The sequence below is a fragment of the Leopardus geoffroyi genome, chromosome C1 (assembly GCF_018350155.1).
Source record: "Leopardus geoffroyi isolate Oge1 chromosome C1, O.geoffroyi_Oge1_pat1.0, whole genome shotgun sequence".
In the NCBI taxonomy this organism is placed as follows: domain Eukaryota; kingdom Metazoa; phylum Chordata; class Mammalia; order Carnivora; family Felidae; genus Leopardus; species Leopardus geoffroyi.
This window is the reverse complement of record NC_059328.1, coordinates 19057576-19079322: the sequence shown is the minus strand read 5'-3', so window position 1 is coordinate 19079322 and position 21747 is coordinate 19057576. Positions and strand designations below refer to the sequence as shown.

The window sequence follows — 21747 nt, the reverse complement described above, 5'->3', positions numbered from 1 at the left end:
GGGGCGGGGCGATGGTCGGCTAGGCCCCGCCCCTGGGCCCGCCCCCGACGGCCCTGCCTCGACACGCCTGGCCCGGCTCCTGCTCTCTCCTCCCCGAGGCTGTCCCGGTGAAGGGCGCCATTGAGGTAGGGAGCCTAAAGCCCAAGACGCCCCCTCTTTTCTTCCCTCTTCCAATCCCCTTATTCCTAGGATTTCTAAGCAGCCCAGCTGAAAGGTAGTTGGGGGCCATTTTACAGATGGGTAGACTTAGGGTGGGAAAGAAGAGTCTTGTCCGAGGCTTAGGAGAGTTGGGGTATTAGAACTTTGCTGAGTACTGCGCAGGACTATAAAAGTTTGCCTTGGTAAGACCAGTTGGGGATTTTACTCCTCCAACAGCACCCAGGATGCTCTCTGGCACCACCTGGGCATCTGGGCTGTCCCACCCCACCCCCCAGGTAGTGATACGACCTGGGTGTTATGCTCTGACACTGACTTGCTGTGTTACCTTAGGCAATTTCTCCCCCCCCCCCCCCCCCCCACTATGTCTTCATCTTTATCTGTCAAAGGAAATGGGATCCTATTTCTAGCCATCCTTCCAACCTGGAAGGGCCAGGTGCCGCATGACCTTGACCCAGACCCTGCCATGGTTACTAGGAGGCATTTTGAGGGGAGTGTGGATTCTAGAATTCCTCAAGCACAGATGTTCTAAGGCCAGGATTTAGGATTCTCTCTAGGATCCTATGCCTTCCCGTTACGCTTTGCGGAAGGGAGTCAAAAGAGAGCACTTGTCTTCATGCCACAGCCTTGCTCCTTCTAGATGGGGATGCTTCAGCAAAGTGAACTTCAGCCTCTAGGACTGCTCCTCGCACAGAAGACAGGAGTCCTGTTCCTGTGTTGAGGGGGAAATGGGGCTGTGCTATCCCCAGCTGGGTAGTGAGGCCCCACTGACATTCCTCTCTCAGAGTATAAACCAAGTGCTTTTTCAGCCATTCTGTCTCATTCTGTCCCAGGCTCATGGGAATTTGAACCTGGCTTTTCTTCATTTGGTGGTTGTGAACTCACCTTTCCGAGCATCATCTGTAAAAGGGGCAACAACACCTATTCCACAGGGCTGCCAGTAAGAATTAAAAACTTGAGTTGGAAAGGCAGACACCTGTTCTTGAGAACTGACCTATGAAGTTGCCTCCTCTAGAAAGCCTTCCCTGACTGCTATCTAGTAGGCTTCTCCCTTTGGGATCTCACAGGCCTGAGCTCTCAGCATTGCAAGTGTTTCTGCTGCCTGTTTCTACTCTTGTTGCCTCCACTAGACTCTGGATCCTTCAAGGGCAGTGCGTTTTTCGGATTCATTCCTGAATGCCTAGCAAGGGGTCCAAATGGAGTTGGATTACAGTCAGTGTTCCTTCCTGTCTTCTTCCCTCCCTCCCTCTATCTTTTTTACCGTATGAGGCTGTCTTCTCCCCAAAGGGCTGTGGCGATGGGTAGATAGGTCCTCAGGGCAGAGGCCCCCAGCTCTCTTACCCTGAGCCAGCTAGGTTCCGGGGCAGTAGAGAGAGCATCCTGGAGCCTGAAGGAAAAGCAGTCACCCAGGGCTGGCAGGTGAAGGGCAGCTGGTGGTGTCCAGCTGGCAGGGGGCACCATATGGGCCTAGCGAGCAGGCGGGCCTGGGAACGCTGAGACTGCAGTGAAGGCTGTTTCCAGGGCCATCGCATCGTCCCGGAGGTGGCTTGCTGGGAGCTGTCAGCCATGAATCCCCCGCAGAGGGGCAGCCGGCTCGTGCCCCTTCTGCCAATCCAGGAACAGAAGCAGAAACAGAAGGTCAGAGCGGCAAGGGGCCTCCTCTGAGGTCACCGTGTCCAAACCCTCATTTCGCAGGTAAGGAGCCTGAGGCCTAGGGAAGGGCAGGGACTTGCCCAAGGACACACAGCAAGCCAGCATCGGAAGCCAAGTCTCTTGCTTCACAGCTTGGATGCTTATAAAAACCGAGAGGGAGCAGAGAAGTCTTGAAAATATACCGGTATTCAAGGAGGGGTTTTAAGGTGATTTTTTTTTATTCTTTTCTTTTTGCTCCTCTGATCTAACTTCGTAAAAATTTTTGCAGTGGTCGTATAGCCTTTAGCAATCAGAAAGAAAAGTAGAAGCTCCTGGGTGGCTCAGTCGGTTAAGCATCTGACTCTTGATTTCAGCTCAGGTCACAATGTCCCGATTCCTGGGTTCAAGCCCTGAGTAGGTCTCCACACTGACAGTGTAGCGCCTGCTTGGGATTTTCTCTCCATCTCCCTCTGCCCCTCCCTGGTCACTCTCTGTCTCTCAAAATAAATAAATAAACTTTAAAAAAAAGAGAGAAAGAAAATAAATAAAAGGGAGGGAGAAGCTACCTGTGGTTATAACTGGCTTTTGTCTTTAGGAAAAGGGTGCCAGGATTGTAATCTTACTGTTTTCTCCGCCCTGGGCCCTTTTGGGACCCCAGATGAGATCGTGGGTGCCAGGGGTTGGGAGGGCTCTCAGCTTCTCTCCAGCTATCACTCGGACTTGCACTGGGACCAAGACAGAAGCCTAGCCTACGTCAGGAGCTCCGATTTCCTCCAGTGATCTGTCCTCCCTCCTTGCCTGAGCCAGTCCCTTTACCTGGCTTGGCCTTAGTTTTTCCATCTGTAAAATGGGAGTCTTTACAGCAGAGTGTATTTTCCTTTCCCCCACCAGCAGAGCACAGTAGTTAAACACATGGATACTGGAGCCCGGGATCCTGTCTCCCCTGCTTCTTTACTTCGTGACCTTAAGTAAGTCACTTAAATTCCACGGACTTCAGTTTCCTCATCTGTAAAGTGGGGATTATACCTCATGGGTTAGTGTAGGGATTAAAAGAGTTAAAGTTTGGGGGCGCCTGGGTGGCTCAGTCAGTTGGGCGGCCGACTTCGGCTCAGGTCACGATCTCGCAGTCCGTGAGTTCGAGCCCCGCGTCGGGCTCTGGGCTGATGGCTCAGAGCCTGGAGCCTGCTTCCAATTCTGTGTCTCCCTCTCTCTGCCCCTCCCCCGTTCATGCTCTGTCTCTCTCTGTCTCAAAAATGAATAAAACATTAAAAAAAAAAAAAAAAGAGTTAAAGTTTGGAACGTATTTAGAATTATGCCTGGCCTATAATGAGTGCTATATATATTGTGTATTTTATTTATTTATTTTATTTATTTATTTTTTTTTCAACGTTTTTATTTATTTTTGGGACAGAGAGAGACAGAGCATGAACGGGGGAGGGGCAGAGAGAGAGAGAGACACAGAATCGGAAACAGGCTCCAGGCTCTGAGCCATCAGCCCAGGGCCCGACGCGGGGCTCGAACTCACGGACCGCGAGATCGTGACCTGGCTGAAGTCGGACGCTTAACCGACTGCGCCACCCAGGTGCCCCTATATTGTGTGTTTTAATAAAATCGGAGTCACTCTCCTGACTGGCTGAATAGTAAAGGTGGAATGACTGTTCTTATCATGGTTCTTGACTGGCCCCCAGGGAAGGGAGCCCTCTTGGGTTTGGGACCTGGCCCAGTCCGAGCTGCGGGTCGTCCAGCCTCATCCCAGAGCCCCCACCCCCTCTCCCGACTGGAGAGGTAGGACTTCCCCCTCCACCTCAGGCCCAAGTCTGAAACAGCACTCTCCCCGGGAATCGGAGGGAACTTGGGTTACTGATGAGTCAGGAGCCCAGACATTCTTCCTGAGACTTGGTTCTGACTTTTCACCTGACCTGCCTCCTGTGTCCCACTGATCCAGCAACTCTAACCAATTTGTTCTGAACCCTTCCCTCCTCAGACCCTTCTCATGATGCTTCCTCTTCCAGAAACATCCAGCCAGATTGCCTCCTCAACTCTCCCAGCCTACCCACCTTTGCCCTGAAAGTCTAGTTGGCTTCCTCCCCAATACCCAGTCGTAGCTACCCACACACTTGTCTTCCCTCACAAGCTTCCTCTTCTCGTGCGCCCGCACTCTCACTCTCTCTCTCTCCCCTAGTCAACTGTTTGACCTTGGAGTTCTACATACTTGGGCTCTGAACCAAATCCTCCCGGGGCGCCTGGGTGGCTCAGTCAGTTGAGCATCCGACTCTTGGTTTCAGCTCAGGTCATGATCTCACGGTTCGTGAGTTTGAGCCCCGCGTCAGGCTCCATGATAAGATTGAGAAGCTTGCTTAGAGATTCTCTCGCTCCCTCTTACTCTCTGGCCCTCCCCCACTCACTCTCTCTATCAAACACACAAAAACTTTAAAACCAAATTCTCCATCTATATCTATATCTATATCTATATATATATATGCAATCCTAGCTATCGGGCTTCAGTTTCCTCATCCGTACAGCAGGAATAATACCCACTTTAGAGGGCTTTGTAAGGCTTCTATTGGATAATATGTGGGAAACGCTTGGCCTAGTGCCTGCCATGTGGCAGGTGCTTAGTAAATGGTAACTCTGGTTGTCATTCATGTTTTATGGCTGAACCTGTTTGCTTCCCCCAACAGCGGGGTATGTCTCAAGCCTGGGGGCTGGAAATCATCATTCACCCCAGGGTTCCCTGGAGCAGCTGACCAGTGCCTGGCACCGAGGCGGTGGCCAGTACGCATCTAAGGACTCGACTTAAGTTCTCTCTTCTGGTGCTCAGCATGTGCCCAGCAAGTGGGTGGCCCTCTGCAGTTGGAGAAGCAGCAGCACCTAAACGCGTTGGGGAAAGTGCTCCTGGGGGACCCCTACCCACCCAGTCTGCCCCCCCTGGGTAGCACCAGCCGCTTCCACGGGGAGGTCTTTGCCTATGGAGTCGCTGAGCTAATTAAGAATGACAAAGCACTGTGTAACTGCCAGCAATTGGTGAGTCCCCTGCCTCCTCGTGCCCCTCCCTCCCTTGCCCTCCTTGGCACTGTCTGGCCTAGAGGTCAGCGCACAGGCACAGAAGCAGGCGGAGTGGCGACACTGAGGACAGACTTGTGTCAGGAGACCTGGAGGCTGGCTGCTTCCGCCAACCTCGGGCGTGGGACCCTGGGCAAGGAAGTTCCCTTCTTACAATGGTGCCATTTCCCCCCACTGCAGGGCTCTTGACCTTGTGTTAAGAGCAGGGACAAGGCTACAGGGCCAGGCCGGAGGGCTCTGCTGACAGGGTCTGGGCTGCACCTGGCAGGTGGATTGAGGCAGACAGCCTCAATAAGGCAGACAGCCCTGGGTTTAAATCCTAGCCCTGCCTCTCACCAGCTATGTGATCTTGGGCAGGCCACTTTACCTTCTCTGGACGACAGATTCCTCATCTCCAAAATAGCATTTGTTTGGCAGTGCTTAACTCTCACGAGGAGAACCCTTATTTGTCCTAGATGTGTGCCTATAACAGAGACTGCCTGGACCAGCTCTTTTCTATCAAAGTGAACGCAGAAACCGAGGGTTGAAAACTTGTAGCGCAATCCGATAGAGTAATTGTAGATCTTGAATCTCATAATAAAAACAAATGGCTGGTATTTTTTTTTTTCATTTTATTTTTCTAGTAATTCATTTTTTCCTTGTATTTTACAAAAGTATTGGTCTGGGACAGATTAGAAATTTTTTTTTTTTTTTAATTTTTTTTTTTTTTCAACATTTATTTATTTTTGGGACAGAGAGAGACAGAGCATGAACGGGGGAGGGGCAGAGAGAGAGGGAGACACAGAATCGGAAACAGGCTCCAGGCTCCGAGCCATCAGCCCAGAGCCTGACGCGGGGCTCGAACTCACGGACCGCGAGATCGTGACCTGGCTGAAGTCGGACGCTTAACCGACTGCGCCACCCAGGCGCCCCTAGAAATTTTTAAAAAAAATGGTCCTTCTCCACAGATGGTTTGAGAAGCATTTGCTCCAGGGCAATTTGTAAAAACGGATATAGTAGCAATCTCGCCGAAATACTTACATAGTTCTCGGATATGGGTCCCAGGACCTTCCACTTCCGTGACCCCCAGGCCTTTAGGATAAAAGACCACATCTCTTAGCCTGGCATTCAAGGCCCCTCTCACTAAAGTCCCACCTACCTGCCCATCTTCCTGCTTCCCCATGATGTAGCCTTGTAATCCAACCATGTTCTCTCTTCCCCCAAACTTCCCATGCCCTCTTACTCCTCCATGCCTTCTCCTGGGCTTCTCCTCCCATCTGGAATGCCTTTCTTGGTGCCCTAAAACCGGCAAATTCTTATTCATCCTTTAAAGCCCAGACTGAATGTCACCACTCTTGGGAAGCCTTTCCCACTGCCAGCCCTGCACCTGCCCCAGGCATGCAGCATGGTGTGTGGAGGCAGGGCGCTGCAGCGGTTAAGGAACTTCACACAAGCTCGAGGGAGAACGGTGTGGCTTTTGGACGTGACTTTGCCAGCCGTGTGATCCCGGGCAGGTGACTTTGTCGAGCTTCGTTTTTCCCATCTGTGTAGTGGGATCGGCTGGGAGGAGCGGAGGTGATGGGGGAGAAGTTCCCAGCACCATGACCCATGGGAGGGACTCAAGATATAGCAGCTGTTGTTAGCATTATTTCCCTGGTTGAGAACATCCCAGGTTGTGGTTTTTTTGTTGTTGTTGCTGCCTCCCTACAGACCGGTTGCTCCTTGAGAGCAGGGACACTTGAGTGTGTCTGATGTACCTGGCTGTTTCTTGTGCCCTGCACAGGACCCTTTTGGATAAGGGTCTCTGGCTACCGCCCGCCCCATGATGCTAGTGGCTGTGGCTCCCTTGTCAGTGAAGTGCTGATTAATCAGCTCCGTGGAAGAATTAAAAAAAAAAAAAAAAATCCTTGATTTTTTGCCAATTTCCATGCTGTATAAACACCCATCAAGGCCAATTTCAAGTTACCAAAATTTAACAACCAGCTTACAAAGTTCCTGAATATTTTCACAGTCTGCTCTTGTGAGCCCGCCAGCTCCAGCACCTAGCTCCAGCACCCCTCTGGGTGTGACTGCTCTGGGGCCCGTAGCCGGCCGCCTCCTGTCCCCTCTGCCCAGCCAACCCATTGAAGGCCACCCAGGGAAGGGCATGGGTCACCATGCTCCACACGGAGGTCCTCGCTCATCCCCTCCCCCAAGCCTCCAGCCCCTTTGTTCTCTGTGAAATCCGCCCATCCACCTCCTCCCTCAGCAGGAAGAACTCTCCAGGGGCCTGGGCAAAGGGGGCTCTGCCTGTGCAGCCAGCAGGGGCCTCTGCAATAAAGCTGTCCCCACAGCTGTTGCAGGCTGACGAAGCTAACCTTGGTCACTTTGTCCTTTGGTCCCAGTGGGGAGCGAAGAAAGCTGGTGCACAACCTCCTCTCCCCCTCCCCCTCTCCCCTTTTCCTCTGGTTGTGCCCAGCCCCCAAGTCTTTGCCTGTGCAGGTGCCTCCATTTGGAATGCCCTCTCCCTCCCTCCCCACTTTCCACCTCCTTCAACGCCCGGCTGCAACATTACTTCAAGAAGTCATTCACCAGCAGAAGGCTCCAGGCCCCTCTGCAGGTGCAGCTGATGCCTGTCTCCTGTGCCCCCTTCGCCAGCTGCTTGCCCAGCTGCCTGCCCCTCCCCCTGCAGCAGAGGTTCCCGTGGGGACATCTGTTTAAGATGCAAACTCCTGGCAACACCCTCTGAGCTTTCCTAGCTACTAGCTGCTGGTGGGGCAGGAATCTGTGCCCCAGGACATTTGGATATAGAAGACTGAGAACCTCACTTTGAGAAGCCCTGTCCTAACTCGCCCGGACTGTGGCTGATTCACACTGAGGAACCCCTCACCAGGATCAGATGCTCAATATGCCTCCGTTGGATGGAATCCAACGTGGCTTCTGAGGCCACCCAGTCTGGAGGGCCCATTCCAGGGGCTCAGCTAAGGGCTGCTCTGTACTCCTCCCCTGGCGGGGCTGAGCACCACGACAGGCAAGCACAGGGCGCCTCCTTTCTGCGAACACTGCTGCTCGGGCTTCGGTCTCCTTACTGTGAAATTGGCAGAGAGAACATCTACCTCTTAGGAGGACTGTGACAGTTAAATGAGATGATGCCCGTAGGGTCGTTAGCATGTGCCTGGCACATAGGGAGTACTCAGAAATGGTCAGCCCTTAGAGTAGAATCCAGATTTCCCGGCCTAGTTTGTAAGGCTGTGTGAGCTGCCTGTTGCCCGCCTTGCCCACCTATGTCTGAAACATTCTCCCCCCGTGCCCGCTGGCCTTCTCTTTGCCTTGCCTCGGATTGGCCAAGCTCATTTGCTAACTCAGGGTTCTTTGGACTGAACTGTCTCTCCCCAACCTCAACTCATAAGTTGAGCCTATTGAAGCCCCCCAATGTGGTTGTATGTGGACCTAGGGCTTTTAGGGGTCAAGGATGGTTAAGTGAAGTCAAGAGTGTGGGGAACTAATCTGATAGGATTGGTGGCCTTATAAGAAGAGGAAAGAGGGGCATCTGGGTGGCTCAGTCAGTTGAGTGTCTGACTCTTGATTTCAGCTCAGGTCGTGATCTCACAGGTTCGTGGGTTCAAGCCCCATGTCGGGCTCTCTGCTGCCAGTGTGGAATCCACTTTGGATTCTCTGCCCCCTCCATCTCTGCCTATCCCCTGCTCTAGCTCTCTCTCTCAAAAAATTAAACATTTTTTAAAAATAGGAAGAGGAAAGAAAGAGATCACTTGTAGGTGCTGTGGAAAGGCTATGCAAAGACATAGCAAAAAAGGTTGGCCGTCTGCAAGTCAGGAAGAGAGCACTCACCAGGAACTGAATTGGCGGGCACCTTGATCTTGGACTTCCCATCCTTCAAACCTGGGGAAAAATAATAATAAATTTCCGTTTAAGCCACCCAGTCTGCAATATTCTGTTATGGCAGCCTGAGCTGACTAAAGCACATGCTGTGTCCTCTACTTGGAATGATTTTCCCCGATCTCACGGTGGCTCCTTATGTCGCTCAGATTTCAGCTGAAATGACATGTCAGAGAGGCCCTTCTGTTTTGGTTTATCGTCTGTTTCTACCTCACTGGAAAGCTCCACAACAGCTGGAACCTGGTGTCTCCTGCTTCATTAACCCCCTGAGCCTTGGCCGTAGGTGGTGTACCGGGGGCTGAATAAATATGTTAGAATGTTACTAAATACCCAGGTTCTGACCACCCATCCTTAAAGGCTGGTGGTCCAAGCCACCGTCATCCCTCTCCCGGGTTATTGCCGTAGCCCTTGGCTCATTTCCCTGCTTCCTTCAGTCTAGGCTTAACCCAGCAGGAGCCCCTTGGAAACCTAAATCTGATCATGTCACTCCTCTATAGAAAACCCTTCCTTGGCTCCCCCTTTCTCTCAGACCTAAAGCCCCAATCCCTCAACTGTCCCCCAGGGCCTTGCACAACTGGCCCCTAACCCCTCCACTCCAGCCGCATGGGCCTCTTGGCTGCCCCCTGGATACATTAGGCACGTGCCCAAACCAGGGCCTTCGTACATACTGTTCCCTCTGCCTGTAACACCCTTCCCTCTGAAATCTGAGTGGTTCATTCCTTCTCATTCTTCAAGTCTTTGCTCAGACATCATCTTTTTAACAAAGCCTTCCGGGAACATTTGTTCAGAGTGACAACCTCTCCTCCCTCCAGGGCTGGCTTCTGGGAGCACAGCCAGCACCCTGACTCAGGACCCTATGCTCAGATGGGTCCCACACTTTGCATTTTATGCTCCACTATCACTGTCTCGAAATTCTTAATAATTTTATCTTTTTTTTTTTTTAATTTTTTTTTTCAACGTTTATTTATTTTTGGGACAGAGAGAGACAGAGCATGAACGGGGGAGGGGCAGAGAGAGAGGGAGACACAGAATCGGAAACAGGCTCCAGGCTCTGAGCCATCAGCCCAGAGCCCGACGCGGGGCTCGAACTCACGGACCGCGAGATCGTGACCTGGCTGAAGTCGGACGCTTAACCGACTGCGCCACCCAGGCGCCCCCAATAATTTTATCTTTGAATTTGTGTTTTGTAAGTGAAGTCTGATGGGACAAGGGGAGATGCGCCAGGAACTTGGCCTCAGCTCACATGTGCCACCTGGCCCCCTGCCCATTAGCACCTCCGGCCCCGTTCCGCCTCCCCTCTCTGGCCCTGCTCGAAGACTGTGGCTGTCTTTGGTGGCTGGCAGGACCCCGATCACAGACCCGGGACAGGGGAGGGGAGGTCAGGTGCACACACCCCACAGAATCTTGGGACAGGGCATGGCTATCCCCACCCTGCACTGGCAGCATCAGGGCGCGTCCAGTAGGTGACTGGCCAGAGAGGCCACATCTCAGTGGGGGCAAGACCCTGATGCAGGTCCTGAGCACAGCCCGGAATGGAAGCTTAAAGACCTTTGGGGGTTACCCATTTGCCAAGGGTTGGAAGAGTGGCCCCGTGGGAAGGAGAGGCCAGGCTTGAGTTCCGTAGGCCCCACCCTCACCTGGGTGCTACCCATCAGTCCTGCATCTGGGGGGAGGGACAATTTGGTAAGGGGAACTTGGCAACGGTCAGGCTCTGGAGAGTGGGTGCCTCCACCATAGTGTGGCAGGGCCCGCGGGTACCCAGGGGACTTTTTACCCCAAGGGTATCTCTGTTCCCAGAAGAGCTCACTTAATCTCTAGCTGGGTGGATCAGCTCTTCCTCTCTCCAGTTCTTTCTGTTTGGCCTCTTCTGGCAGGCTTGGGGCACCCTTGGGGACAAGCCATGAAATACAAATTGTGTAATTTCTGTGACTCCACGTACGAGTTAAATGCTCTGATGTTTTCATTTCAAAGCTGGCATTGTACAATATAAAGATGAGTGGTAAAACCCATGCTGATAATTTAAGATTTGTCTTTACTTAGAATGACATTAAACAGCAAATAAAAACACAGTGACAAGTTGAGAGACAGAGAAAGAGAGAGAGGGAGAGAGGAGACTGCAGAAAGAAGGGAAAATTTCCTGTGTACCTTTAACAGCTCTTTTCTCTGCCTTTGGAACAAGGGCCCCATGTTTTCGTTCTGCGCTGGGCTCTGCAAATTACGCAGTCTGTCTCATCTCCGTCACTCCTGGTCCCATCGTTTTTGGTTTTTATTTTTGTTTTTTGTTCTTACTGCATCTTGACACTACAGAATTGACTTATTTCTTGTGGTTGTGTTTTACTGTCTGCTTCCCCCACTAGCAGGTGGGGCCCCTGGAAGATGTTTTGTTTTGTTTTGTTTTTCCTGTTTGGTTCATGGCTGTATCCCTAGGGTACAGAGGTGCACGGTATACTATAGGTGCTCCATAAACGTTCAGGGAATGTTGAAAAGAAAGGACGTTACCTGGGAAGATTGGAGACCCATCAGGTTTTCCTCCCCCCCCCTGGCCGTCTGGGCTCCAGGCCCTCCCCAAGGCCATTTTGTCTCTTTTGGCTCAGACAATTCGCAGAACTTTGTGGTTCCTGCATTTCCTTTTCAGACCTCAGTGTTTCAGCCTTGGCGTCTTCCTCCAGCCCTAGCGCCACCGTCAGTTTGAATGGTGGCCGCTCAGCAGGCTGTGAGGAACCCCGCCAGGTGCCTGGACCGCATGCTTCTCTCCTTCCTGCAATTCCTTAGGTCATTTCCATCCATTGTCTTTGGCCACAGCTTCTTGAGTTAATCTTTCCACCTGGGGAGGGTTCCCTTGCTGGTTTCCCCATCTGCTCCCAGGTTCAAAGCCTTTTTGGCTCCGAATCCCTTCTTGGGGTTTCCATGGCCCTTCCGCCTCTAACAGCCGGGGTGACCTTGGGCAAGCCTCCCACTCTCCTCTGGGGAGGCCCTTGTGAAAGCAGGGGGCCTGCTGTTGCCCTCCCCTCAGGGAAGGCCGGCAGGGTAAGTAAGAGTCCTGTAGAACAGTGGCGGATAGAACGGAGGTTGTTTCTGTTGCTTTTGAGGGTCTGACAGCGCTGAACCCGGATGCCAGGTGACCCCATTCTTTCCCCTTCCCCTTTGGTTACACAAGAAACCGTCATCATTCGTTTCTGCTGGGAGCACCCCTGGCCGTTCCGTCATTCCACCAAGCGTGTGATGGGACAGAGCCCGTCGTGTGGGAGGCCCGGACTCCGCTTGCCCTTTCTCCTGGAGAAGATTCTGGTTGTAACTGCTCAGCCAGCCTCTCCCCTTCCTGGCTCTCTTACTTACGGGTAAGCCTACACTGCTCTCCGCTGGGGCAAAGACACCCCAACAGAGAACAGCGTAAGGAATATAGAAGTGTCCTGGCCTCTCGCACAGCAGGCCCCGTGCGAGGACACCGTCTCTCATACAGGAGGCCCTGGCCACTCAGAGACCCTTCCGCGGTGGGACTCTTCCATCCCATAAGCTTCATCGCCCCCTTTGGGGGTTGTCGCCACGGCTGGCTGCAGCCAAGCAGAGAGGAAAAAGAAGGCACCGGGTGACTTAAGGCCTCGGCCTCAAAGTGGCCTCCCTCGCTTGCATTCACGTTCCGACGGCCGGGACTTAGTCCCGTGGCCACTCCTGCCAGGGAGGCCGGGAAACATCACGTCTAGCAGAGCAGCCACGTGCCAGTGAGGAAGAGGGGGACAGGGTTGGAGGACAACCGGCTGATCCGCTACACCTGCCCTCCCTCTGGAATGTGACTCCGGCTCTTGGACAGCCTGGTTTCCAGGTTTTGTATCACAGAAGCAAGAAAATAGGTGGAGAGGGCCTGAAATGGAAAAGAGAGAGAGAAAGGGACGGGGACACGGAGGGAAAAGGACTGTAAGGGTATTAGAGGGACACAAGTCACAGTTGGCATTATTTTTAAATTACTTTTGCTTAATGGTCTGTGTCTTATTAAGTGCTCTGGCCTCGTGGCACCGAGCCTGGGTCCCCAGGGGTCCCAGGAAATGTGGGTGATGCACGCCCAGCGCGCTTAGAATTTACCAGGCCGTGTGCTGAGACTGAGGCCGAGGGACACAGTCTCTGCCCTCTAGGAATCCGCAGTCCAGTGGGGAGGACAGACACGGGATTAGAGGCGAGCCCAAGCTGCTTGAAAAGACGTGGAGGGAATTAACTCGGCCTTGGCAAGGCGGGGGAGGGGCAGGCAAGAAAGGGCATAAAAGGGACATCTGCTTTAGACTCAGCTCTGCCTGTGCAGAGCACTCAGTCGTCTAACATATTGTACTTGAGCGGTAAAATGTAAAGGGCAGATGAAGTGAAGACTCAAGAAACTCGGGTCCTGGTGTTGTGTCCTGGGAGATGTTGTAGGATCCCAAAGGGGTAACTGCTATGAACATTACTCAGAACCCCAGTAATCCCCGGAACATCCTTTCACAAGCAGGTTTTCTTTCTCCTGTGTTCTGCAACAGGTGTGGGACGAGGGTGAGGCAAGTGAGGTACCTTGGACACATAGTGAAGGAGACACCGTCGGGGTGGCCACTGAGAGTGGACGTCTGCATAAATTTTGCACCCTGGGCACCTCACTATCCTCACCCAAGTCCTGGCCTGGCTCTACAGGGGTCCCACAGATCTGGGTGGTGGTGGTGGTGGTGGTGGTGGTAGGGTTTCAAAGGAAGGTGCCAGAAAACCACATCAGACTCGAGGGCAGCTTCCCTGGGCAGTGGGGAGACAGGGAGGGGACTGCACCTGGGAGAAGAAGCACAGGGAAGGTGAACCACGGTCCAGGAAGTAGGGTGCCAGGGAACCTCAACTTCACCTACAACGGTAGGGAGTGAGAGCGAGGCCTAAGTAATTGGTGATTTGAGGGGTTTGTAGGAAAAGCTGTGGGGAAGGGGGGGTAGGGAAGAGAGGAGGATGACGGTTCTGGGTCCTGGGCCGCAGGTGGCAAGGCAGCTCACACACCCAGGAGGAGGCAGCCTCCGAGGGAGGGTGGCCTCCACCCAGGAGCCCGCCTTCAGGGCCTCCAGTGCCCAGCCCGGTGTTGCTCTGCAGGCAGGGAGCCTGAATCTGGATGCTTTGCAAGTCAAGGGCTCAGGCCACCGAGAGTCAGTTTTGACAGGTCCGGGCGGGGGTCCTTCCAGCAGGGGAAAGCCAGGACTAAGTCCGCCCGGCCTCCCAGACGCGGAAAACCTCCGCCGACTGCTTCCCAGACTCCTAGACATTCCAAACCACTTTCCCTTCTGCCTGTGCTGATGGCCACTCAGTGTTTCTAGAAAAATCACCTCGTCTTTACTTAAATAATTTATTTTCAAAGGAAACTATGTAAACGGAGGACTTGCGTGATTGCCCCAAGTAGAAGGGAAGCAATCGTGTGAGTACAATGGTAATCGAGTAGTGTCCTTAAATTCCAGCTGGATCCCAGCGCCCTGGCTGTTCTCAATCTGAGGGCCGGTCTTCGCGTTCGAAGGGAGGTTAGCAAAGGTCAGAAAGGTCGGAAAGACAGACAGCATCCACTGAGACTTTCACGTCAGAAATGGAACCCTTTTCACCCTCTGTGAGTCTGTGTCCTTTAATGTGGCATCTGTGCCCGCTGGCCCCATTTCATGAATGGGTCCCCTTCTCCTCAAACACTGCTCCCAGTGAGTCCTGAACATATGACAGCCAGAGCTACCTCTCGTAGTTGGGGTGGGAGTGGCAGGGGCCCCCGGTTCTGTGGGCCTGGGGCGAGAGAGAGGGGGGGACGTGCTCCCAGACAGAGACCAGTGGGAGGAATGGGCATGCACGAAGGGAAGCTAGTGGGTTTGGCGTTGCAGTTTTGTGGTGACAACTGTTTCCCACGACTAAAGCCGTGAGCAAAACAGGAAGTAGCAAGCGGCTGGGACCTTCCTCGTCTGACTTCAGCTTTCCTCTATCCCGCCAGCCCGCTGTCTCCTCCTTGTCCTCATGCACCTGTCTGGTACGAGGACCTCAGAGAGGCCCCGAGAGTCTCCCAGCCGTTGCCCAGCCCCGCCTCCTGCCTGCGGACGCGCCACCATCATAGGAGGGACGCCGGGTGTACCGTGGGGCACCTGGGTTTTGGGTCCAGCTCCGCCACCATCTCACTGTGTGACATCAGGCAAATCCCTCCCCCCCCTCCCACCCCCTCCCTGCCCCGGACCTGGATTTCCTCATTACTGAATGGAAGGGGCTGGATGGCTGATGGCCAAGGGCTTTTCTATCCCAGGCATCCCATAGGATCCCAGGCAGCAGGAGGGCCTGGGGAGACTGGAGAAGGGAGGTTGTCCTGTGGCAGGATGTGACCCCTACACGCACGTGGTGTGGGCATAGTTCTGTCGCTGACAGTGAAAGAGAGCACAGGTCACACGCTGAAGGGCACCCCGGCCAGGGCGACACATCAGCCCACAGAAATGACAGCCCAGAGAGGAGGATTATAATGGGAGCTGGCAGTTTTGGGGTGAAGGTGAACAACCCTGCAGGGGGAGGGGGATTTCCCCATTGTTTATTATTTATCAGCATTATTATCTTTTTAATTTTTTAATAATACTGAGATCCTATTTTTTTTGTAATATTGAGATATAATTCATACAACAAATTTCACCTTTTTAAAAAAAAATGTGTTTAATGTTTATTTATTTTTGAGAGAGAGAGAGAGCACAGGGGAGGGGCAGAGAGAGAGGGAGACACAGAATCGGAAGCAGGCTCCAGGCTCCGAGCTGTCAGCCGAGAGCCGGACGCGGGGCTCGAACTCACGGACCGTGAGATCGTGACCTGAGCCGAAGTCGGACGCTTAACTGACTGAGCCATCCAGGCGCCCCTCTCAGGTGCTATTTCAAGAGTTATTCAGCATTATACCAGGTAGCCCCTCGCACCAGTCCTGTGAAGTAGGTACTATTCTACGCCACTTTACGCAGACAAGGAAGGAGATGGGCTCCAGGATGTGCCCCCGTGCTGTGGTATCTGCACTCAGACTTGGTGGCTCAGTCGGTTAAGCTTCCGACTTCGGCTCAGGTCATGCTCTCACGGTCCGTGAGTTCAAGCCCCGCGTCGGGCTCTGTGCTGACAGCTCAGAGCCTGGAGCCTGCCTCGGATTCTGTATCTCCCTCTCTCTCTGCCTCTCCCCTGCTCATGCTCTGTTTCTGTCTCTCTCAAAAATAAATAAACGTTAAGATAAGAGAGAGACTTGGTGAGGATGTGAATCCCTTCCAGGCCATAGCACTTTATTGCCTGAGCTCTCCTCCAGAGCCTTCTTTTCCTTGGCTACAGGAACAGCAACAATTGAGTTGATAGTTTCTCCTTCAGCCTATGTGCCAGATTGCCTACCACGGGCAGAGCTCCGACCAAGCCACGAAGGGCAGGGACAAGTGACCGAGAGAGCAACCTTTGTTGTCCATAGCCACTGAGATGTGGGGGTCATCTGTTTCTGCAGCAGAGCCCAGCCCTCCCCGACTGACCTGGCGTTTCCATGGGCTGGGACCCGAGCAGCCTCTGTGCACAGAAGCAATGCTCGCTCAGACTTGCTTATACACACACAAATAGCTTGGGTATATTTTCGAAACAATGAGTTATACACCAAATTGGATAAAAATTGAGGTCAAGCAGTGCGGCTTGAATTTCCAGAGGCTTGGCCTGTATGTTTGTGGAGCTGATTTTCATGAAAATTCTGTCTGCACAGTGGATGAAGCTTTAGTCGGATGAGGCTCTCAATCCTGGATAAGGCTCACCCTTGAGATTGTTTCCAGATGCCTCTCAGGCTCCTTGAGAACAACCACTCACCTTGGCGGATAATCAGAGTCAACAATAAGTACATACTGAGAATTTACCAGATACAGCACTGAGCACTTTTCCTATATTTTAACCTCCTAATAGGTACTATTATCACCCCCATTTTCCAGATGAGGAAACTGAGGCTCAGAGAGGTAAGAAGTCTTGCCCAAGATCTCAAAACAAGTAGGTGCAAATAGCAGAGTTTGAACCTAGGTCGGCCTTCTTCTAGAGCTCACATTCAAGTCACTATCTTTTGACCACGAAAGTCATCTTGATGACCCATGACCAACTCAGCATCTACCAGTGTCTTGTGCTGGAATTTACCATCAGATCTTCTACGGGAGATAACACCATAGTATATAGACAGAGCCCAGAGTTAAAAGTCAGGAGCCCTGGGTTCAACTTTCAGATCCAGTTTTAGCTTATTCCATGGCTTAGGACAAATTCCTCCCCCCACCCCTGGGCCTCAGTGTTCGCATCCGTTAAGTGGGACATTTTAACTAAATCAACAGTTCCAGTGTTAGCTGGACATCTGAACTACTTAAGCTGGTTAAAGATACTGAATGATGGGCCCTTCCCAAGATACGCATTATCAGGTCTGGGAACCCTGAGTTCACAGATGATTCGTACCCAAAGAAAGCACTGGGAACCCAGCCTCTAGGAACCTTCTATAGCTCAGCCTCTGTGAGTTTATGGAGGCAAAAAAGACCAACCCAGTAACCATGCTGGGCAGTCTGAGCCAAAGACCAAAGAAAAACAGTTTCTGGATGGTATGTCGTGGAAGAATCTAGAAGAGAAGGAAATTGGTTGGACTGTGGAAGTTGGGGTGTGGGGGAAATAGAAGCAGAACCTGGCTTTGGTTCGTTTTCACGGTTTCATTTTCTCCTCGGTTCTCAGTGAAACTACCCTTCCTGGCCCCCTTGCAGTCAGGAGAGGCAGACCTGGCCATCGAAGCGGGTAGAAGTGATATGCGTAAAACTCGGGGGAACCTGTGCTCGCTCTCTCTCTCTCTCCCCGTCCTGGGGTGAACTTGGACATGAGGCGTCCGCGATGGAAGGAAGGTGCGTTCCAGGGGGAGCAGAACCGCCCCCACTCCACCACCACAGGCAGCGGTAAACTTACATTGTGTTTGTTGAATGACTGCGGTTACGGGGTCACGTTCGTCGTAGCAGCTGGCGGTGCTTCCCCTAATACAGCCTGGAGGAAGCGGCACCAGAGCAGCCTCTGAAAAGGCGAGTGAGGTTTGGCGACGTGGACAGGCGGGAAGGGACGTCCCAGAGGGAAGGGACGGGGGCAGCAAAGGGGTGGGAGCCGGAACAGGACGATGTGTTTGCACCCTGGAGAGAAAGTCAGCGTGATCGGTACTGAGGGCTGCCCTGGGCTCCAACCAGTGGTGTGCTGAATCCAGCCCTTCCCGGCTCCGCGCAGCCGATGGTTAGCATCGTTTCCCAACTCGGTGCTCAGTGACAGCCATCACTGCGGTGGCATGAAATCGGCCATGGTGGGAGTATTTACGCCATGGCAACCGGCAAACACTCTAAGCCAGGGCTCTTTCCTCCTATTGTTATCCAGTTATCAGCATGCTACTGCTTACAGCTCACAAGCAAGTGGACCCTGCCCATCTGAGAGGCCGTGCAAGGACCAAAGACCATGCCCGCTCTGAGCCCTTTGAGTCTCACGTTCCTCATCCGCAGAATGGGGCGCATCACCCTGCCTCCTCTGCCAGGCTGATCTCGGGCAACAGGAAATGAGATCGTGCACGTGGAGCCCTGCCTGCGTCCCCTCAGGATCATCGTTCCCGTGCACAGGACAGCCTCTGAGGGCTTTCGCTGGCCGGAGGGGCTGCTCACCCACACGGGCAGGCTGGGGGAGTGCTGGGGCCTTGATGTCTGTGGGAGCAGACCTCGGCCAAGGGCGGGTGGGAACAGAGGGGGTGGGGGTGGGGAAATAGCCCAGCCTTCTCCCCTCTTTCTTGGGACAGACGTGAGGCCCATTCCACCCCATCTCCTGAAAGTCTCCAGAGGGGCGGAGCCTCGGCTGTCCCCGCTGCGGCTCGTTCACCAGCGCATCCTGACTCTGGGATTCTTCCTTCCCTGCCTCAGTTTCCCCCTTTCCCTACCGGCGCGTCCCGGGATTGTTGCAGGATGCTTTTTTAACCTCAATGCCCAGGATTTGTTGTCTCGCCGCAAAGAATGAAGGGGGGAGGGCACCGAATAAAATGAGCAGCCGGCAAGTTTATTAGAGTATAAGATCAGAAAGCAAGAATAGTAGGAAAGCTCTCTTTCCAGAGAAGGGAGTGAATGCCCGCGACTACAGGCAAGGGTCCTTGTTTTTTTTTTTTTTTTTAAATTTTTTTTTTTTTCAACGTTTATTTATTTTTGGGACAGAGAGAGACAGAGCATGAACGGGGGAGGGGCAGAGAGAGAGGGAGACACAGAATCGGAAACAGGCTCCAGGCTCTGAGCCATCAGCCCAGAGCCCGACGCGGGGCTCGAACTCACGGACCGCGAGATCGTGACCTGGCTGAAGTCGGACGCTTAACCGACTGCGCCACCCAGGCGCCCCAAGGGTCCTTGTTTTATAAGGTTTTGGTCGCCCCCCCCCTTCCGCCCCCACTCATTTCTTCTCTGGTTTTACCCTTATCGGCGTGATAACTCTAAATGCCTAGTCATTCCTTTTTGATTGGCTGGTTTCCATCGTATGAGGGGTGGTCTAGGGCCACACCGTTCCTCGTGGGTCATACATTTTATGGTCGACTGCTTATTTTTAGTCAGGTCTTTGGTCAAATTCCTGAGGGGAACCTGAGGGGGAGCAGGCGGTGTCTGTAACATTCTTAAGAGGAACCTTATGCCCCCCGGGAGACTGCTGTGGTCAGACGCTCCCAGCCTTGTTTCAAAATATGTGTTTTTCCCCACCCAGGGATCTCACGTCCTAACCTTTCCCTCTCTGCCTGTTTTACCCTCTCTTTCCCTATCATAGGATCACTGCCCAAAGGAACTTCTCTCATCCTTATCTCAGGGTCGGCTTCTGGGGGAACCCAACCAAGATGAGCAGTGACCAGGATCACCTCTGTAAGGGCATGGAGATCACATCTGCCGCTGGCTCCGTCCCTGCGGAAACCCCAGGAGGCAAAGCAGCGGGGCGTTCTCCATTCCATTTTGCAGATGGAGACACTGAGGCTCAGAGAAGAGCAGTGATTTGCTCAAGGGCGTACCACCGTCAAGGAGAAGGGTCAGAACGAGGGTGCCCATATCCCAGGGTTTTGGCTTTGACCTGCTCTGGGATCCTGGAGGGCCCTGAGCTGGCTGGGAGGATGGTCTCTACCCCCTCTGACTCCTGTCCCCTGACAGATGGGGCTGACTCTGGCCGTTACACGGGTCCGGGACTGTGAAGGGCAAATGGGCTGGCGGTAGGCATGGTCTGTTATTAAATCCATCCATCACCCTACAGGACTGACCTCATTCTGTCCTGGGAAAGCCAGTTTTGCCTGGGGGCAGCTTCAAGGGTGGGGGTGGGGGGGTGGGATGCTGACCCAGCAGGAAAGGGTAGGTGAGGGCCATGCAAGGCCAGAGTGGCTAGGGCCCGATGAGGTCAGAGACAGCTCCTGGCTATCTGCGTCCCACAGTGTGAGGGCAGCCAGGGGCCCAGGGACAGGCAGAGCCATTGTAATGCCGATGGCCACCGACACCCCCTGGGGCGGTGGCCTGAAGGGGGGCCTTTTGGGGGGGGGTCCTGCCTCTAATTCCCCATCACTGCCTCAGTCCACCAGTATCCCAGTATCCCAAACCCCAGAAGATGGGAGTCCAGGGCCATACAGGGGCTGTGACATGAAACTTGGACGTGCCCAAGGGTGCACACAAGGTGGTTCACTATCCAGTGAGGGCACTCGACACATGGCTCGTGTCATCCTCAGGCCGCAGAATGTCCGGAATGTCCGGAGGCAGGCAGACCCGGGTCAGGTGTGTCTGAGCCCCTCCTCGCCTCGCTAACCTTAGTTTCCACGCTTGTGAACTGTGGTTAGTAGCAACTGCCATCTCGCGAGAGGAACGGGGGAGGATTTGATGATAGGTCCCGTGTAAAACTTGCTCAACTCAGAGCCTGGCATATGGGACCCTTATTAAAGTGGCAGCAACAATGATGACATCAGCACCTACGGTGTCCAGGGGGCTGTGCTGAGCACATTACATGGATTATCTTTTTGTTTTAATGTTTATCTATTGTTCAGAGAGACAGAGAGAGAGAGGGGGAGAGAGAGAGAGAGAGAGAGAGAGAATCCCAAGCAGGCTCTGGTCGTCCATGCAGAGCCCGACGTTGGGCCCAATCTCATGAACCGTGAGATCATGACCTGAGCCAAGATCAAGAGTCGGACGCTTAACCGACTGAGCCCCCCAGGCGCCCGTTCATGGATTATCTTTTTTTTTTTTTTTTAATTTTTTTTTTCAATGTTTATTTATTTTTGAGACAGAGAGAGACAGAGCATGAACGGGGGAGGGGCAGAGAGAGAGGGAGACACAGAATCTGAAACAGGCTGCAGGCTCTGAGCCCGACTCGGGGCTCGAACACACGGGCCGTGAGATCGTGACCTGAGCCGAAGTCAGACGCTCAACCGACCGAGCCACCCAGGCGCCCCTCATGGATTATCTTAATCACGGTCACGCCGAGGGAGAGGAACTATTGTTCGGCCTCCTCTTACAGGTAAGGAAGCCAGAGCTCAGAAGGGTGAAGTCACTGGCCCAAGGTCACACAGCTGCTAGGTGGCAGAGGTGGGATTTGAACCCAAGTCTCTCTGCCTTGAAGGTCTGATAAGCAAACCCCCTTGGGCCTCCCCTTTGTACCCCCAGCCCCAACAAGTGAGGTCAACAACCCACTGGCTCGTTCATCTCATTGGGCCTTTGAGAGAGACTGCCGGGTAAAGGTTTACTGGAGGCCCAGAGAGGTCAAGGTACCAGCGGCGGGCTACAGACACGATGGGACCGGAGCTGGGACTGAACCCCAAGGCGTCTGGCTCTCTGGCCGGGCCCTCGTTCAGAAGCCTGGATGTCATCTGCAGCTCTGCTCTGGCCTTGCAACAGCCCTGTGCCCACCTTGCCCTCTCCCTTAGAAAGGCTTGGGCCCCGTGGGAGTTCCTGCGTTTTTCTTCCCCCGGCCACTGAAGTGTGGGATTGAGGCCCCATTCTTTTCTCTTCCACTGAGAGGTAATTTGCCTGGAACACGTTGAGCACTTAAAAAATTTGGTCACATTGC

The 21747-nt window shown here is 53.4% G+C and overlaps 1 protein-coding gene across 1 annotated transcript; it reads left to right on the top strand.

Moving 5' to 3' along the window:
- Nucleotides 1-36: 36 nt before the first annotated feature.
- LOC123597379 lies at nt 37-15235 on the top strand. The gene is made up of 5 exons (XM_045476121.1): nt 37-125; nt 2680-2756; nt 11864-12044; nt 14151-14293; nt 14660-15235. Exons 2-5 carry the CDS (start codon nt 2701-2703, stop codon nt 15036-15038), a joined length of 759 nt encoding a protein of 252 aa, XP_045332077.1. The 5' UTR covers nt 37-125; nt 2680-2700; the 3' UTR covers nt 15039-15235.
- Nucleotides 15236-21747: the final 6512 nt, after the last annotated feature.

Bases quoted from the DNA above. Each gene is read 5' to 3' on its own strand.
- LOC123597379 (XM_045476121.1), top strand. From the start codon at position 2,701: ATGGATACTGGAGCCCGGGATCCTGTCTCCCCTGCTTCTTTACTTCGT. The intron at 2,757-11,863 runs GTAAGTCACTTA...TGGTTACACAAG, and splicing joins TCTTTACTTCGTGACCTTAA to AAACCGTCATCATTCGTTTC. The intron at 14,294-14,659 runs GTGAGTCTGTGT...CTATCCCGCCAG, and splicing joins TGGAACCCTTTTCACCCTCT to CCCGCTGTCTCCTCCTTGTC.